We start from the raw sequence: 15,777 nt of genomic DNA on the forward strand, positions 1-15,777 counted from the left end.
TTCAGCATGGTCAGGATTTCATCCAGTGCATGTTTCTCTTTATTTAAAACAGTGGTTCTCAAACTTTTGTACTGGTGACCCCTTTCACATAGCAAGCCTCTGAGTGCAACCACCCATTATAAATTAAAAAAACTTTAAAATATATATAACACCATTATAAATCCTGGAAGCAAAGCAGGTTTTGGGGGGAGGCTGACAGCTTGCAACCCCCCATGTAATAACCCCATAACCCCCTGAGGGGTCCTGACCCCCAGTTTGAGAGCCCCTGATTTAAAATTTTACTCCAAGAGTTTAAAGTTTGCGTTGCCAATTTTATTCCCTTAGGGTCTGATCCAACTCCCATTGTAGTTAATTGGTAGACTTTCATTGACTTCCATGAAGGTTGGATTGGGCCTTTTGTGCTTTTCATTATCCTGTACAGTTTTTTCTTCTTCATTTCATTTTCCCATTTCTTTCATTTGTCTCCTTTTTCTTTCTCCATTTTTTCTCTCTTCTCTGTAAACCCTTTGCTGAAGGCAATGAGTTCAGCTACTTCCCAGCATGCAGTTTTTGTTTTGCTTAGGAAGCAACATTTCTATCTTTTCATAAAGATACTGAATAAATAATAAAACAATAAAATAATGATAAACCCCTAAGCCATTGTGTAAGAACACAAAATTGCCCCCCAAGAGTATCAAGTTCTACACAAATTACTAATTTACCAACTCTAGCTCCCAAGCAGCTACTATTTTAAAATAAACCCTCGGTAAATTTTTAAAGCTTCCTGAAGGTTATACTCAGGGGTGGCTCTAGGCACCAGCAAAGCAAGCAGGTGCTTGGGGTCAGCCCATTTGCAAGTGCGGCAGCCAGCAGGGATCCAGCCTGGGAGCTGAGAACCAACAGGGGGCCCTGGGAGCTGTAGTTCCTTGGTTAGCTTCCTGCCTATAGAGCCAGCCCTGGAGCATGGAAAGAACTACATTTCCCAGCATTCCCTTGGCCACTATCAACAGGAAAGGGAGGGGGAGGGAGTATTGTAGCTGAAACCTCATGCTGCAGCTTGCTGTGAATGGAGAGCTAACTGCTAGAGTGGGGTGGCCCTGTGAATGGGGAACAAGTATGCCTAAGGAGCAGAAGGCTTTGGCCCAGATATCCCCTTTAGAAGACTTCCCCAGACTGCATTAGGGATGCTGCTGTGACCTCACCTTGCAGCCCCCAAAGAAGGAATTGGGTGGACTAACTGGACAGTGCACCTCTCTATCTGAAGCCTAGCAAGGGAGGTACGTGGATCCCACTCGAATTTAAAATAAAAAGTAAGGGAGGGGAGGCTCTGCTAGAGGACCTGGGCAGCTTTAGATACAGTACCAGGCAGGTAGGAGGATTTCCAGTTCTGAGCCATGGAAGCAGAAATTGACATTTCCTTTCCAGATTTAGTTAATATTCAGAAAGGGAATCTAGCACCTGCCTTCCAGATTTGAACACCTTCAAAATTCAGGAATGTTCAGGCTCAATTTGGGCAGCTGTTACTTCATTTCTCCCAAATCAAATATACTGAACCACTGTAACTTGCTGTAGAAAAAGTAGGATAAAATTGAGCAAGAAATGCTTCCCAGTGTTTATTAGGACTGGAATTGCTATTTTCAACAGCCATTGCCTTTTTTTTTTTTTTAAAGTTTTATTTGTTTAAAAGGAAGACAGTGATATTGCATTGGCGAATTCCCCATAGAAACAAAGAGTGGAACAAAAAAATAATAAAGGCACCTCAACTCTTCCTGATTTATGGAGGACAGTCTTATAATATGCATCCCGATATCTTCCAATCAATCAAGCTGAAAATTGTTCCACTTTACTGCAGTTCTGTAACCATATGGGAACCAATCCTGTCTGTGTTCTGTGCACATCTAAAATTCCTGCTGAATGCCCTGCCCTGGGAGTGAGTTACCAGTGACCCAGGGCTGGGGCGGAAGGAGGGTGCAGTTGGCTGGGGAGAGCCCAGGGCTGGGGCAGCAGGGTGTGTGTGGGTGGGGGGAAAGGGGAAGGGGGAGCCCAGAGCTGGGGCAGCAGGGGGTGCAGGTGGGGGGGGGGAGAGCCCAGGGCTGGGGCAGCAGGGGGTGCGGGTGGGAGGAGGCCCAGAGCTGGGGCAGCCAGGGGTGGGGGGAGAAAGAGCCCAGGACTGGGGCAGTGGGTGGGAGCCAAACATTTTTTGCTTGGGGCAGCAAAAAACCTAGAGCCGGCCTTGGTTATACTCAGCAAGTGCTTGAATCACATCTACCCCAGCACCACAGTCAGAGTGAGATCTGAGCTGCAAAACTCAGCAGTCATGCTGCATCAGGGAAGTGAAAGGCAGGATTTTAGGTAGTTTCACTTCCTTGATTTTAGCCCTTGTAAGAGGCGTCAAACTGTGGGATTGGGGATTTAATGGGTAGTGGTAACGTCAAATGCCAAACACTTGCTAAGGGCAGTTTTAGCTACAAAGACCCTGCTGTAACAAAGAAGGTCTATTTCCCCCCTGAAATGAAATATGTTCCAATTTTCTACTGCAGGAGACAAACTCCCACTGAAGTTAATTTGACTCAACAAGTACTTGGCATTAACTCTAGAATGTCATTTTAAGTTTGTTTATGTTGCCACCAAATCCGTAGTTTGTTGAAGTTACTCAGGGCGTTGGGTTGTTTCCCTGTTCTCTTTACATTAGATGTAACAGAAGTGTTATCAGGGAGAGATAGAACTAGATCCCTCTCCGGTTATTATGCCTTATAATTATAATAAAAGTCACAAGGTTTGGAGGACTAATGAAAAAGAAAGGTTTATTACTATTTCTAGCATCATGGGCAAAATAAAAAGGGAAGAGTAAGAAATATATACATGTAAACAAAAAAAACTATTATGACATATTTTCTGTAAATAAATGCTTCCTCATCCTTATTGAAACCTTTCTATACCAAGAAAAAATAGGTTTAGAGTTGCAGCCGTGTTAGTCTGTATCCGCAAAAAGAACAGGAGTACTTGTGGCACCTTAGAGACTAACAAATTTATTTGAGCATAAGCTTTCATGGGCTACAGCCCACTTCTTCGGATGCATAGAATGGAACATATATTGAGGAGATATATATACACATACAGAGAGCATGAAAAGGTGGGAGTTGTCTTACCAACTCTGAGAGGCCAATTAAGTAAGAGGAAAAAAAACTTTTGAAGTGATAATCAAGATAGCCCAGTACAGACAGTTTGATAAGAAGTGTGAGAATACTTACATGGGGAGATAGATTCAATGTTTGTAATGGCTCAGCCATTCCCAGTCTCTATTTAAGCCTAAATTGATTGTATCTAATTTGCATATCAATTCAAGCTCAGCAGTTTCTAGCTGGAGTCTGTTTTTGAAGCTTTTTTGTTGCAAAATTGCCACCTGCAGGTCTGTCATTGAATGACCAGACAGGTTAAAGTGTTCTCCCACTGGTTTTTGAGTATTATGATTCCTGATGTCAGATTTGTGTCCATTAATTTTTTTGCGTAGAGACTGTCCGGTTTGGCAATGTACATGGCAGAGGGGCATTGCTGGCACATGATGGCATATATCACATTGGTAGATGTGCAGGTGAACGAACCCCTGATTGTATGGCTGATGTGATTAGGTCCTATGATGATGTCACTTGAATAGATATGTGGACAGAGTTGGCATCGGGCTTTGTTGCAAGGATAGGTTCCTGGGTCAGTGTTTTTGTTCAGTGATGTGTGGTTGCTGGTGAGTATTTGCTTCAGGTTGGGGGATTGTCTGTAAGCGAGGACAGGTCTGTCTCCCAAGATCTGTGAGAGTGAGGGATCATCTTTCAGGATAGGTTGTAGATCTTTGATGATGCGCTGGGGAGGTTTTAGTTGGGGGCTGAAGGTGACAGCTAGTGGTGTTCTGTTATTTTCTTTGTTGGGCCTGTCTTGTAGGAGGTGACTTCTGGGTACTCGTCTGGCTCTGTCAATCTGTTTTTTCACTTCAGCAGGTGGGTATTGTAGTTTTAAGAATGCTTGATAGAGATCTTGTAGGTGCTTGTCTCAGTCTGAGGGATTGGAGCAAATAATTTCCATCCTACCATCAACTTCAGCCTAGATCATTCCACACAAGCGGTCCATTTCCTGGACACTACTGTGCTAATAAGCGATGGTCACATAAATACCACCCTATACCGGAAACCTACTGACTGCTATACTTACCTATATGCCTCCAGCTTCCATCCAGGATACACCACACGATCCATTGTCTACAGCCAAGCTCTAAGATACAACCGCATTTGCTCCAATCCCTCAGACAGCTTCAAAAACAGACTCCAGCTAGAAACTGCTGAGCTTGAATTGATATGCAAATTAGATACAATCAGTTTAGGCTTAAATAGAGACTGGGAATGGCTGAGCCATTACAAACTGTCTGTACTCTGCTATCTTGATTATCACTTCAAAAGTTTTTTTTCCTCTTACTTAATTGGCCTTTCAGAGTTGGTAAGACAACTCCCACCTTTTCATGCTCTCTGTATGTGTATGTATATCTCCTCAATATATGTTCCAGTCTATGCATCTGAAGAAGTTGGCTCTAGCCCACGAAAGCTTATGCTCAAATAAATTTGTTAGTCTCTACGGTGCCACAAGTACTCTTGTTCTTTTTTCAAGAAAAAGTTTATCAGCTGACATTAGAGCCCTCCTCTTCTAATGTGTTTGCACAGATGATTTGGAAATGCCATCAGGCGGGGGCAGTGCGGGGCGGGGGGGGGGGTGCCGAAGGGGGCAGTGCGGGGGGGTGATGGTGCTGAAGCGGGGAGTGCTGGGGGGGCGGGCGGGGCAGTGCCGAAGCGGGCGGCGGGCTCAGTCCGGGCACAGGGGGATTGTCCCCGCCCGCTGCCTGCAGGGGGCGATGCTGGGCTGAGCGCGTTACCAGGTAACCGGAGTAAACATCCCGCCGCGGCCGCCGCAGCCTCTCAGCCTGCCCGGCCCGGCGCCGCCATGGTCGGGGAGCTGCGGCCGGTGTACCGGGGGCGGTTCTTTGACAGGTTTCCCGAGCTGCCAACAGTGAGTCCGTCTGTGTCCGTGTGTCTGCGTCCATGTGTCGGTCCATGTGTGTCCCTCTGCGTCCGTGTGTCCCCCGTCTGTGTCCATGTGTCTGTGTCCGTGTGTTCCTGTCCCTCTGCCTTTCTCCATGTGTCCCTCTGTGTGTGTCCGTCCTTCTGTCCCTGTCTGTCTGTCTCCTTGTCCCCCCACCCCAGTTAATCTATAACTCCCCCCCCCTCGCTCTCCAGCACCCCGGGGTTCTCAGGGTGTCCCTCGAGCCAGAGCTCTGCTCACATTTTGGGGACTCTGGGGTCTGTGAGAGGGACTCCTGGCGAGTGATAGTTCCTGGGGCAGAGACGCTGGGTTTGTATATTCATTTTATTTCTGTTTTCCCCCCCTTTATTAAAATAAGGTTTTGTCATAATGTTGCTAGGGCAGGACCAGGCAAAATTCCCTGCAAGGTTTAAAATGCTGATCCTGCTGGCCAGCCCCTACTGCTGCTATGTTCTGTGGTCTCTGCATTATTTTTGTTTTCATTGTTTAGGCAGGAAAACTGATCCCAATTGGAGATACAGCTGCCAGTTGTCTGACTGAAGTTTTTCCCAGGGTGAGTGTACTAGGTTTGTTGGGACAGTATTTCAGGCACCACATCACATCACATCTCCTAGCAGAGACATTGAGACATAAGTATAATAAACCAATTAAGTCTCTGCCCACAGTTTAGCCTGGTTCTCCTCTCAGACTGTCTACAGTAGGGATTTTATGTAACAATTTCCCACTGTTGCTAAAACTGGGTTAGCTGGTCTGGTGTTAGCAATATTGGCAGCCCTAGCATAGATCAGGTTCTGCAGTCACTGTTAATTTTAACACATGTGTCATGTAGCCTAGCTCAGAGCTACAAATAAAAGATATGAATGCTGACAGCCATAGTAGTGGCCACCATTGGTAGAACTGAACTGCTAGTAACAACAGGGGAAAATAATTTCGAGTGTGAATAAGGCCTCACTTATACCTGTTTTAAATCAGTGTAAATCAACAGATGTTACTCCTGATATATAGCAGCATAACCGAGAGGAGAATCAGGCCTAAGAGATTTTTGCCCATCTCTTCTTTTCTTGAAATGCAAGAACTTGAATAATTTTCCATGTAGTTCAATACACTGTGTCCCATGTGGTCTCAGAGACTAGTTAATGCCCTCACAAAACACTGTGCACATTTCTATTTCGGTCATGTCTACTCTATAAAATCCATCATGTTTAAACACCTTTTCCATCCATGGTATAATGTGATCTGGTCTTGCCTGTATGGAGTAGGATCAAATTGTGTTATAAACAGGTTAGGGTACTGTGCTCTATTGCTTATAGAGATACTATTACTCGACTTGATGGAGATCATTCTTCCCTTTGAAAAAACTGTGCTTTGGTTGATGATCCTGCAGGTGAAGAGGATAGTGAGCAGGATGTACAGGAAAATACCATGAAACAGATTAGCTGACATACTCTTCTGATGACAAGCATGTCTCTAATGGGAAGAACAAGGTCAAAGCTAATAAGTCACTATTTCCTGTAAAATTGTTTTTCCGTTGTCTTTCAGCCTATTACACCCCTGGTTGTGAGAAAGTTTCTCAATTCTACAAGTCCAGCTCCTGGTGCTGAAAGAATATTCTATGGCAGAGCAAACGATCCTGATATTGCAGTTCATTTGACACATGGCATTAGCTCCCGGTCTTCACTGAGTGTAAGAATCTGAATCGTTTGTGTGTTTAAAAATAGTCCTGAATAGCTTGTATTGATCTGTAACTTGGTTCTGCCCAGCCATAACTGAGCGTATATAGCTGGTGTATTAGAGGGTACACATTCCTAATGCACAGGAGAGATGCTGCTAAACCCCCAAGAGGGGAAGGAAGAACCAAATCAGGATCCAAAAGGAGAGAAATACCACTGAGAATCTTTGGATGGGGAGGAAGATAAGAAAATAATGAGGGGAAGGGAGCAAGAAAAGTGAAGGAGAAGAGACTCCCTTTTCCTCAGTGACAAATATCCCGCCCCCCTTCCACTAAACCCACTTGCCAATGACAAATGCTCTGAACATCCTCTCAGCTGCTAACATGTACCTATGACCAACACCTCAATCCCCATATAAAGAATAGAGACAATTCTCCCACTCAGTGGCACAATCTACCCACCCATATCTTTCAGTTGTTCAACCCTCTTGCTCCCTCCAAGCCCCCCTACAATTAATATTATTGTTATCTATGTATTTATTATTTCTTAGCCTCAAGGGGATGTTAAGTGCTCTATGCTGTGGCTTTTCAGTATTACAGTGGATTGTCAGTGGAAGTCAATCAAAGGAGTTTTAATTGTGAAATAAATAGAAGGACATTTAAAAACCAGAGATTTTTATTGAATTACATTTTACAGTAATAATCTTCATTATTCATTCCAATTTCTAGTTCTTTAACTCCCCCACTCCCACACACACACAACATTTTTACTGCTTTCTCTCTGACTGGTTTCAGAGATAAAATATTGAAGCTGTTACTAAACTGATTTAATACCTCAGAACAGCACTAGCTGTTTAGGAGCATGTTACATTTGCTAATTTTCTTTTCTTGCTTTTGATCTTTAAATGATTTTGCTAACTAAAAGTGATACTTTTGATATCTTATTGTACTCAAGGTGTACACTTAATTTCAGAAATAATGTTTGTGGTATTACATTTTAGAAACAGGGCAAAATTCTGTGAATTTTGCAAATTAACAAGTGGAAGAACACACATGTAAAAAGAGAATTCTGCATCAAAAAATCTATCTAACCTGTAGCTCCTTGGGGGAGGGATAGCCCAGTGGTTGGCGCATTGGCCTGCTAAACCCAGGGTTGTGAGTTCAATCCTTGAGGGGGCCATTTGGGGATTGGTCCTGCTTTGAGCAGGGGGTTGGACTAGATGACCTCCTGAGGTCCCTTCCAACCCTGATATTCTATGATTAATTGCTGATGCAAAGTATCAGTAAGTGTACAAATAAGTCATTGTACTAGTGTTTTATAGTATATTTGGTGAAAGTAATGCTCATTAAAGCACTCCTACTATTAAATCTTTGCTGAGAAGTGGGGAGAGACAACTTTTTTTTTGGTTCTGAATTAGAGAGATTATGCTGTGTCTCTGCCGCTCATACTATGTGTGATTTCTTCAGGCTGGCTTCTTGACAAATCCACCTCGAAAAACTCGGTTTCAACAAAAATTTGAAGAGAGAAAAGAAGCCCTGTATTTAAGAAATCGCCAAGCACCTCTGGGGAGATCATATGATCAAACTTCAATGTTACCTAAAGGCATGGATGTGACTGCCACCACTTTTGGAACAACAACCATCAGAGGTAACACACTTAGTGTTAAAATGTATTGCTGTTGAATACATGGTAATTTATCATTTAACATGGGATTCAGGAAGTTACATAAATAATAAGCATTATTCTTTAAAACAATTCCTGTGTAATAGAAAATAAATACTAATCACAACTGCTAATTACAAAAAAGAGCATATAAGTAATAAAAATGTATTAACTAAAATACTCAAACATCAAGAACACATAGGAAGGATAGGGATTTCTGTCCTTCCCTAAACTTGCAGATTTTCTGAGATTGGTGCAGATTTCAGGGGATCTACTAGAGGCCAGGGCTGATCATATAGAGAAGTGGTTCTCAAACTTTTTTTTGTGTGGACCACTTGAAAATTGCTGAGGGTCTTGCGGACCACTTAATGATCTTTCCAAATGTTTGTTTGTACCGTTATCTAACTATTGTAAAGTGCTTTGGATAAAAGCACTATATAAAAAAACTTAATAATAATTAATGTTTTTTGTTGTACAAATAAAAACACACAACTCATATTTTAATATCAGTAGTCTTACCTTTCTAATGCGATGGATGTGCCCTCTCTCCCCCCGGCGCAGCAGCCCCCGAGCTGGAGCTGGGAAGGAGGGGGGTCTCTCCCTCTCTCCCCTGCCGCAGCAGCCCCCGAGCTGGGGCTAGGAAGGAGGGGGTCTCTCCCCCACCAATGCAGCCACAGAGCTGATGCTGGGAAGGAGGGCCATCTCTCCCCAGCAGCCACAGCCCTGGAGCTCCACTAATTAGGTGGGTGGCCCTTCATTCTTTCGTGTGTGAGAGCCCAGGCGTGCACCTTACTATCTGAATGGAGCTCGTGGTCCGCGGACCACAGTTTGAGAACCTCTGATATAGAGGCCTAGGACCTTGAAGTCCCATCTCAGCCCCCTACAGCTCTCCCCCATCCCATTTCATCATGGCTGCGTTGATGGAAAGTGGCCTGACTGAAACTTTTATAGTAAATATTATATTGCCAAAGTATTAATTGGTGTCTTCCAGTAAGATATTGTTAAAATAAGACTTTTCCTGCATATTGAACTTTAAAAAGAGATTTTATTACCATATTGATTAGTATTTGTTCACTTTGCAGACACACCTGGTGGAGAGCTTATAAATCCACAAAAAACCTTTGAGGTAGTGGATAATGAAGCAAAAGAAGGACATGAGTTGTATGTTGTGACACACAATGATTACAATGTAGGTGAGTAAGATCAAGGGCTGGTGATCAGTAATACAAAAAGTCTAAATATGTATAAAGCTAGTTATAGCTTTTTGATGCTTTACAACACATAACATACCATATTTATTCATTCAGATATAAATTAATATGAAGCTAAAAAGTTACAGTACTTTTGAAAAATCATTTTTGTGAAGGGGATTCTATCATAGAGATACTAATATATATGTACAAATAAGACAACAAAATAGATTTGTAAAACTAGCTCCTTTAATTTTGGGTCATAATGAGCAAATATTAGAGCTTAGAAAAGGAGATTAGGAGTGAGGACATCTGGGTTCTGTTCCCAATTCTGTGATTTATGCTCTGAGCTTCAATTTACCTGCGTATAAAGTAGGTAGAATAAATAATGTTTTGTATTCCACTGGCATCCACATTTTCCCCTAGATGCTGGCCAAACATATAAGAAGGCACAAGCACTGCCACAAAGAGCTTGCTGTCTAAGAAGATAAGTGACATATGTAGGGAGGTGGAGAGGGATAAAAGTGCAATGCAAGATTCTCTATTTCCTTTCAGACACATTTGCACTTCCCATATTCTGGCTCCAGCCAGGGGCCAGCTTTAAATTGTGCTAGTTTGTAATGGCACTCTGTTTACCCCTATGTTGGAGGTTGTGATGGGGATAGCAGAGAGCCATTCTAGTACCACTTTGCTGTTGGAAGTATTCACTGGGATCTGTTTCCATCCCCTTTACAACCTCTCTACATCACCAGAGCAGCATAAAAAGTCAACAGCACAAGATAGCATCTGTCCCATTCAGACAGAATGTATGTACTTTTAAAAACAATAAATGTTAACTATCCCCATCAATGTTGATGGATTATATAGAACTTGTATGCTATAATGCAGCCAGATGAAACTTTTAATGTAAAACAAGCAGTGGAAAATGTTTTCCTGAAAGTGTCAAATGAGGTTCTTTCAAAAGCAGATTGAAGAGAGGTGCAATAAACCAGATGAAATCAGAATTTCAGAGATTTTGTTGTTGTTTCTTCATAGAATTGCAGGAGGTAAGGTATTTATTCCAGTATATTTTCCCAGTCAATGTATTTCACACAGAATAAAGGAAAACATTTGCTTCCACAGGGGAAGCAATAAACAGGAAATATGAGCCATCAACATTCAACAAATATCATGTTTATGGAAAAGAAACACCTCACTTTAATGATGGACGAAATGTATCCAAATCTTTACGCTGGCTTTACAATCTCCAATTGTAAGTTAGAATGGATAGTAATAGATTGGGGGCCTGATTTGCCAAGCCAGGCCTTTATGATTGAATGTAGTTTTACATCTGCAATGAATCACATGCAAAATTCCTTTATTTTTTTCCTGGAAATTCATTATAGCTAAGAAATTGTGCCTACCCATACATAGGCTTCTACTCTTTTGTGGAGGGGATGGTTCTGTGACGCTGGTGTCTTCACTAACTAGTATGATGAGTAGAAGATGCTGAGCTGCTATGCTTTTGTTTTGTAACCTGTGGAGAAAGATTTTCACTTAGGTGCACAAATAACTGATTTATGCCAGTGTGGGATTTTGGAAGGGCAAATGAGACATGGTATGGATGCCCCTGCTGCTCTCCCATTTGCAAATTAATTCTAAATGTTAACATATTTTAAAAGTTTAAAAGTACTATGAAAATATACATTAAAATTAGGTTTCTAAATACAAACCAAATACATCTTTGTTTTCAAAATAGGAAGGTTGTAGGTTGTGGAGTGCTTTCTTATTTCTTATTTCTATTTCCTTTAAATTATAATGCCATCATTTAGCAACCATATCTGACAATTATTTTCCAATTTTGTAGAAAGAAAGCAGCAAAAATAGTGTCCAAAAGAAGTGATGATTTCAAGGAAAAATTTCAGCCTCAGCTTGGAAAAGTCCTTGATCCGTAAGTGAAGAGATATTTTCCAAGGATGGAATTATCCAGACTCTGTGCAAGGCCCTCAGTATTCTTAAGCCCTATATTGCCTCATTGTGGGGCTAGGGAAAACTGGTGGTGTGGCTGGGCATGGGTGCCACTGCACTCCTATATACTGGAGACAGGGGCTTTTCACCAGCCCTAAAGAAACCAGTATGGAGAGGAGTTATTGGTGGAGGACCTAGGATGGGGCTAAAAGATTTGCATTTATGGGAAAGCAGCTTTTATTTAATCCATTAGACTTTAATAATGGTCGTTGGGGGGCTGAATTGCAGCCTTGCCGCCTGTCGATAGGTTTGGAGCTGGATTCCATGCCTTCCCAAATCCCAAAATTCTCCACAAAAAGCCAGGTTAATTGGGATTTGTACATGGGAGGAAGAGGAGAGAAGGGTGAATTTCACTTTAAATGATCAATGATTTTTCACTGAATTGAAAAAGTAAATCGGTGTCAGTACCTGCAAAAAGCACTTCCTCTTTTTTCTGTATAGAATATGTACAATATTAATCTAAAAAGGCCTCAATCCATCTAATTTGGAGCACATTTGAACAATGCTCTACAGCAGTGGTTCTCAAACTAGGGCTGCCGCTTGTTCCGGGAAAGAACCTGACGGGCCGGGCTGGTTTGTTTACCGGCCGCGTCCACAGGTTCGGCCAATTGTGGCTCCCAGTTGCCGCGGTTCACCGCTCCAGGCTAATGGGGGCTTCAGGAAGGGAGGCCAGCACGTCCCTCGGCCCGTACCACTTCCTGCAGCCCCCATTGGCCTGGAGCGGCGAACCACGGCCAGTGGGAGCCGCGATCGGCCGAACCTGCGGACGCAGCAGGTAAACAAACCGGCCTGGCCCGCCAGGGGCTTTCCCTGAACAAGTGGTGGCCCTAGTTTGAGAACCACTGCTCTACAGAAATTTACCATCCCTCTTTTTAAGAAATTTAGGCCCTGATTCAGGCCCTGATTTGAGAAATTAAGGCCCTAAAACATGCACTTAACTTTAAACATAGGCTTAAGTGTTTTGCTGAATTGGGGCCTGAATGTGTATCTTAAAAATAAATGTATTGCAGATTAGTGTGTGCCACTTCCTATGTGTGGTGGTGTCTGACATGTCTGGCTTCTGCAGCCTTGCCTGAGCTTCCAAAGTTTGAGGGAACTGACATTCCTAGTCTGTAGAGACAGGGATGGGAAGGTGAGTTAACTGTTTGTTAGTACCTCCACTAACACTAGTTTTGATGATCTGTTTGATCACCAATATTCCCATTTTCCCTCCATAGAAAACCCAGCTGACTGTCTGCATGGGAAAAGGTTGTGTGGCCAGGAAATGGAGGAGTTGAGGGCAAATTGTTTAGCAGCCTATTCTCCTCTACCAGGGATTAGAATCCACTGAGTTGATGCTGCTTGAAGTACCATTAACTACCCTTAAACTCTCCAAGTCCCATTGTAGGGGTTACAGAATGGATCACTTGAACATTCAGCTAATGGCAGCATGGCCAGGAGCCAGCTGTGTTGTTATTTCTGGAGTGCCCTGAAGGAGTGTAAAGACTCTCCATGCAGCTGCCTGGGGTTTTGCAGGGTTGGCACCAGGAATTCTCAGTCTCCACTTGTTTTTGTAGACCCTCCTCTTACCCTACCCACATTCCACCACTAATGCAGAAAAGGTGAGAGGGTGAGGATGCAGCCAAATAGCTACACATCAAATACCTTGGGGCTGTTGATTATTGTGCTCCCCTGTGTGGAAGGGGAACATAGATGCCTTTCTTGTTTATGATGGAGATTTGTGGTTCATATGGTAAATATATAGCTATTAAACTAAGAGTTAAAGAAGAATATTGATTTGTTTTTACATTTTTCAGGAATATGTTGAAGCAGCTATTTATGTTAAAAAATCCTAAACAAATAAATATTTAGTATCATTGATAAATGTTGGTTTTAGTTAATAAAATAGGGTCAAATTTTCCAGATGGATGTTGCCTTGACTTCTGTTGTTGTAGGTACAGAATTGCAAAAATCAGAAAACTTTTGAAAATCTTAATCTGTCACGTGATGAATATCCTTTCTCTAGTTAATAATTGTTTAATTGTAGGTGTTATTTTGACTAGAGATCAGATTCAGCATAGATATAAAGTGTTATTTGACAGATACACTAAAAAGACTTTTCACTCGCATTTCCTTTGTCCGATAAATAGAAAAATAACTTGTTTGGGTCACAAGATTTTTTTCCCTCAGAAAATATAAACATCAAAGTCAAAGACATTAAAAGTCTGTTATACAGTATTTTTTTTGACAGTTGGTATTTTACACTAAAAAAGGGTTTGTAAAAGAAAGGAATCATCAATAGTGTCAGCTTTGATTCATGTAAAAAGTACCAGTGAACAAGTTTCAGGTGAAGTTTGCTGAATGGAGCTTTCTTTATTCTTTGGTTATAGTATGGGTAGAGAGATGATAGGTTAATTTTTCACAATTAGAATGTAGCATGCATAACACACTTAACTAGCACACTTCTTCTCATTGACAGCATAGCAGAAACTATGAACGTTCCACCAGACCATACATTTGGAATGTTTCTTCGTCCTGATGAGTTCGGTAAATATACCAGTGGCCTGTTTAAAATCGTATTTAGTGAGTAGGATTATTTTGAAGTGATGACGACTACAAGCTTTGTAATGCAGTGATTTTCTAAGTGTTTTTACACAGTTAAAAAACTACCATGAGAAAGGCTTAGTGACACTAAATTTTAGAAAGGGATTTCAGGCATTAATAAAAAAGACCCTAGAGTCAGATGTGAATCCTTAGATTTGAAGTGGATGCTACTTAAATTAACAATAATAGTCTCAGAAAGCATGCATACTTCAGCCTAAACAAAAGGGAAGCAGAAAGGAAACCAGTAAACCAGAAGGTATGGCCAAATGACAAGGTTCAAAAGGTTGCTCAACACAAATAGATATCCTTCAGAAAATGGAAATCCAGCCCAAGTGAAACCAACAAAAAGGAGCATAAGCTACAGCAAGTTATATGTCAGAAGGAAATTAGGAGGAATTTGACAAGAAAATAGCTGAATGTGTGAAACAAACATCAAGACATTCTTTAAATGTACCAGAGACAGGCAGCTAGCAAAAGAATTGGCGGATCCTTTGGAGCAATTAAGGAAGCGATTAAGAAAAACAAGAACACTGCTAAAAACTATTGTATTTCTGTTCATCAGTCTCCACCCCAGAAAATGTAGGGGAGATTCCTACCTTGGACATGCTTTTTTTTCCTGGTAATAAAAATGAGGTAGTATTAGTAATTGAGGGGTCAAAATAAGAGGTGCTGGATGAGATAGATAAATTGAAAGCAACAAGCCCCAGATGGTATACATCTAAGAGTTCTGAAAAAAATAAAGAATGAGTTTCTGAGCTGCTAGCAAAAATATGCGCACTCTAGCAAAAATATGGACTCTCATTAAAAGCAGCTACTCTGCTGGAGAACTGGAGGGTAGCAAATGTCGTATCTATAATTTAAAGGGGTGCTAGAGATTATTCAACAGTTTACAGACCTATAAACTTTACTTCTGTACCTGCTAATTGGTTGAAATGATAATTTAAAATAGAATTATAAAATGCGAAGAAGATCATGATGTGATAGAGTGGAAGGAAGGAAAAGAAGTGGTGAGCAAAGGAGAGTGCAGCTTCTGCAACAGAAAATTGTGCCTCACTAATGTATTAGAATTCTTTGAACATGTTAATAAAACAGTGGAAAAAAAGGAGAACTGGTTAACATAATTTATTTGGATTTTCAAACGGCCTTTGGCAAAGTCCCTCATGGTGTGAGGGACAAGGTATTGTCATGGATCAAAAAATGGCCAAGAGAGAGAAAACAATTTTTATCATGGCAAAAAGTTAACAGCAAGGTGCTTCGAAATTCCATACTAAAACTGGTGTTGTTTTAATATATTTATTAATGATCTGGAATAGGGGGCGAGCATTGAGGTGGCAACATTTTCAAATAACACAGAATTATTTAGAATAGTCAAGGCCAGAGAATATTGGCCCCAGTTTTCCAAACACTTAATCACAAGTTTAACTTTACTACCTTGAGTAGTCCCTTGAAGTCAAGTGCATAAGTGTTTGTAGTGTGTTTGTATTGTGAGGAACTTCCAAGGGACCTAAACAAGCTAAATTACAGAGCAACACAATAGCAGATGAAATTCAGTCTTGGCAAATGGAAAGTAATGGATATTTGAAGGGATAATTTGAACAACTCATATA

At 41.5% G+C, this 15,777-nt stretch overlaps 1 protein-coding gene across 1 annotated transcript in view; it reads left to right on the forward strand.

The window, feature by feature from the left end:
- Positions 1–4,959: 4,959 nt before the first annotated feature.
- The window catches only part of EFHB (EF-hand domain family member B), a 28,712-nt gene continuing 17,894 nt past the window's right edge, over positions 4,960–15,777 (forward strand). The window contains exons 1-8 of the mRNA XM_065399672.1: positions 4,960–5,025; positions 5,549–5,611; positions 6,598–6,741; positions 8,195–8,375; positions 9,473–9,583; positions 10,703–10,832; positions 11,427–11,510; positions 14,046–14,113. Coding sequence (XP_065255744.1) covers positions 4,960–5,025; positions 5,549–5,611; positions 6,598–6,741; positions 8,195–8,375; positions 9,473–9,583; positions 10,703–10,832; positions 11,427–11,510; positions 14,046–14,113 — 847 coding nt within the window. The remainder of the gene's footprint in view (positions 5,026–5,548; positions 5,612–6,597; positions 6,742–8,194; positions 8,376–9,472; positions 9,584–10,702; positions 10,833–11,426; positions 11,511–14,045; positions 14,114–15,777) is intronic.

The sequence above is a fragment of the Emys orbicularis genome, chromosome 2, assembly GCF_028017835.1.
Source record: "Emys orbicularis isolate rEmyOrb1 chromosome 2, rEmyOrb1.hap1, whole genome shotgun sequence".
In the NCBI taxonomy this organism is placed as follows: domain Eukaryota; kingdom Metazoa; phylum Chordata; order Testudines; family Emydidae; genus Emys; species Emys orbicularis.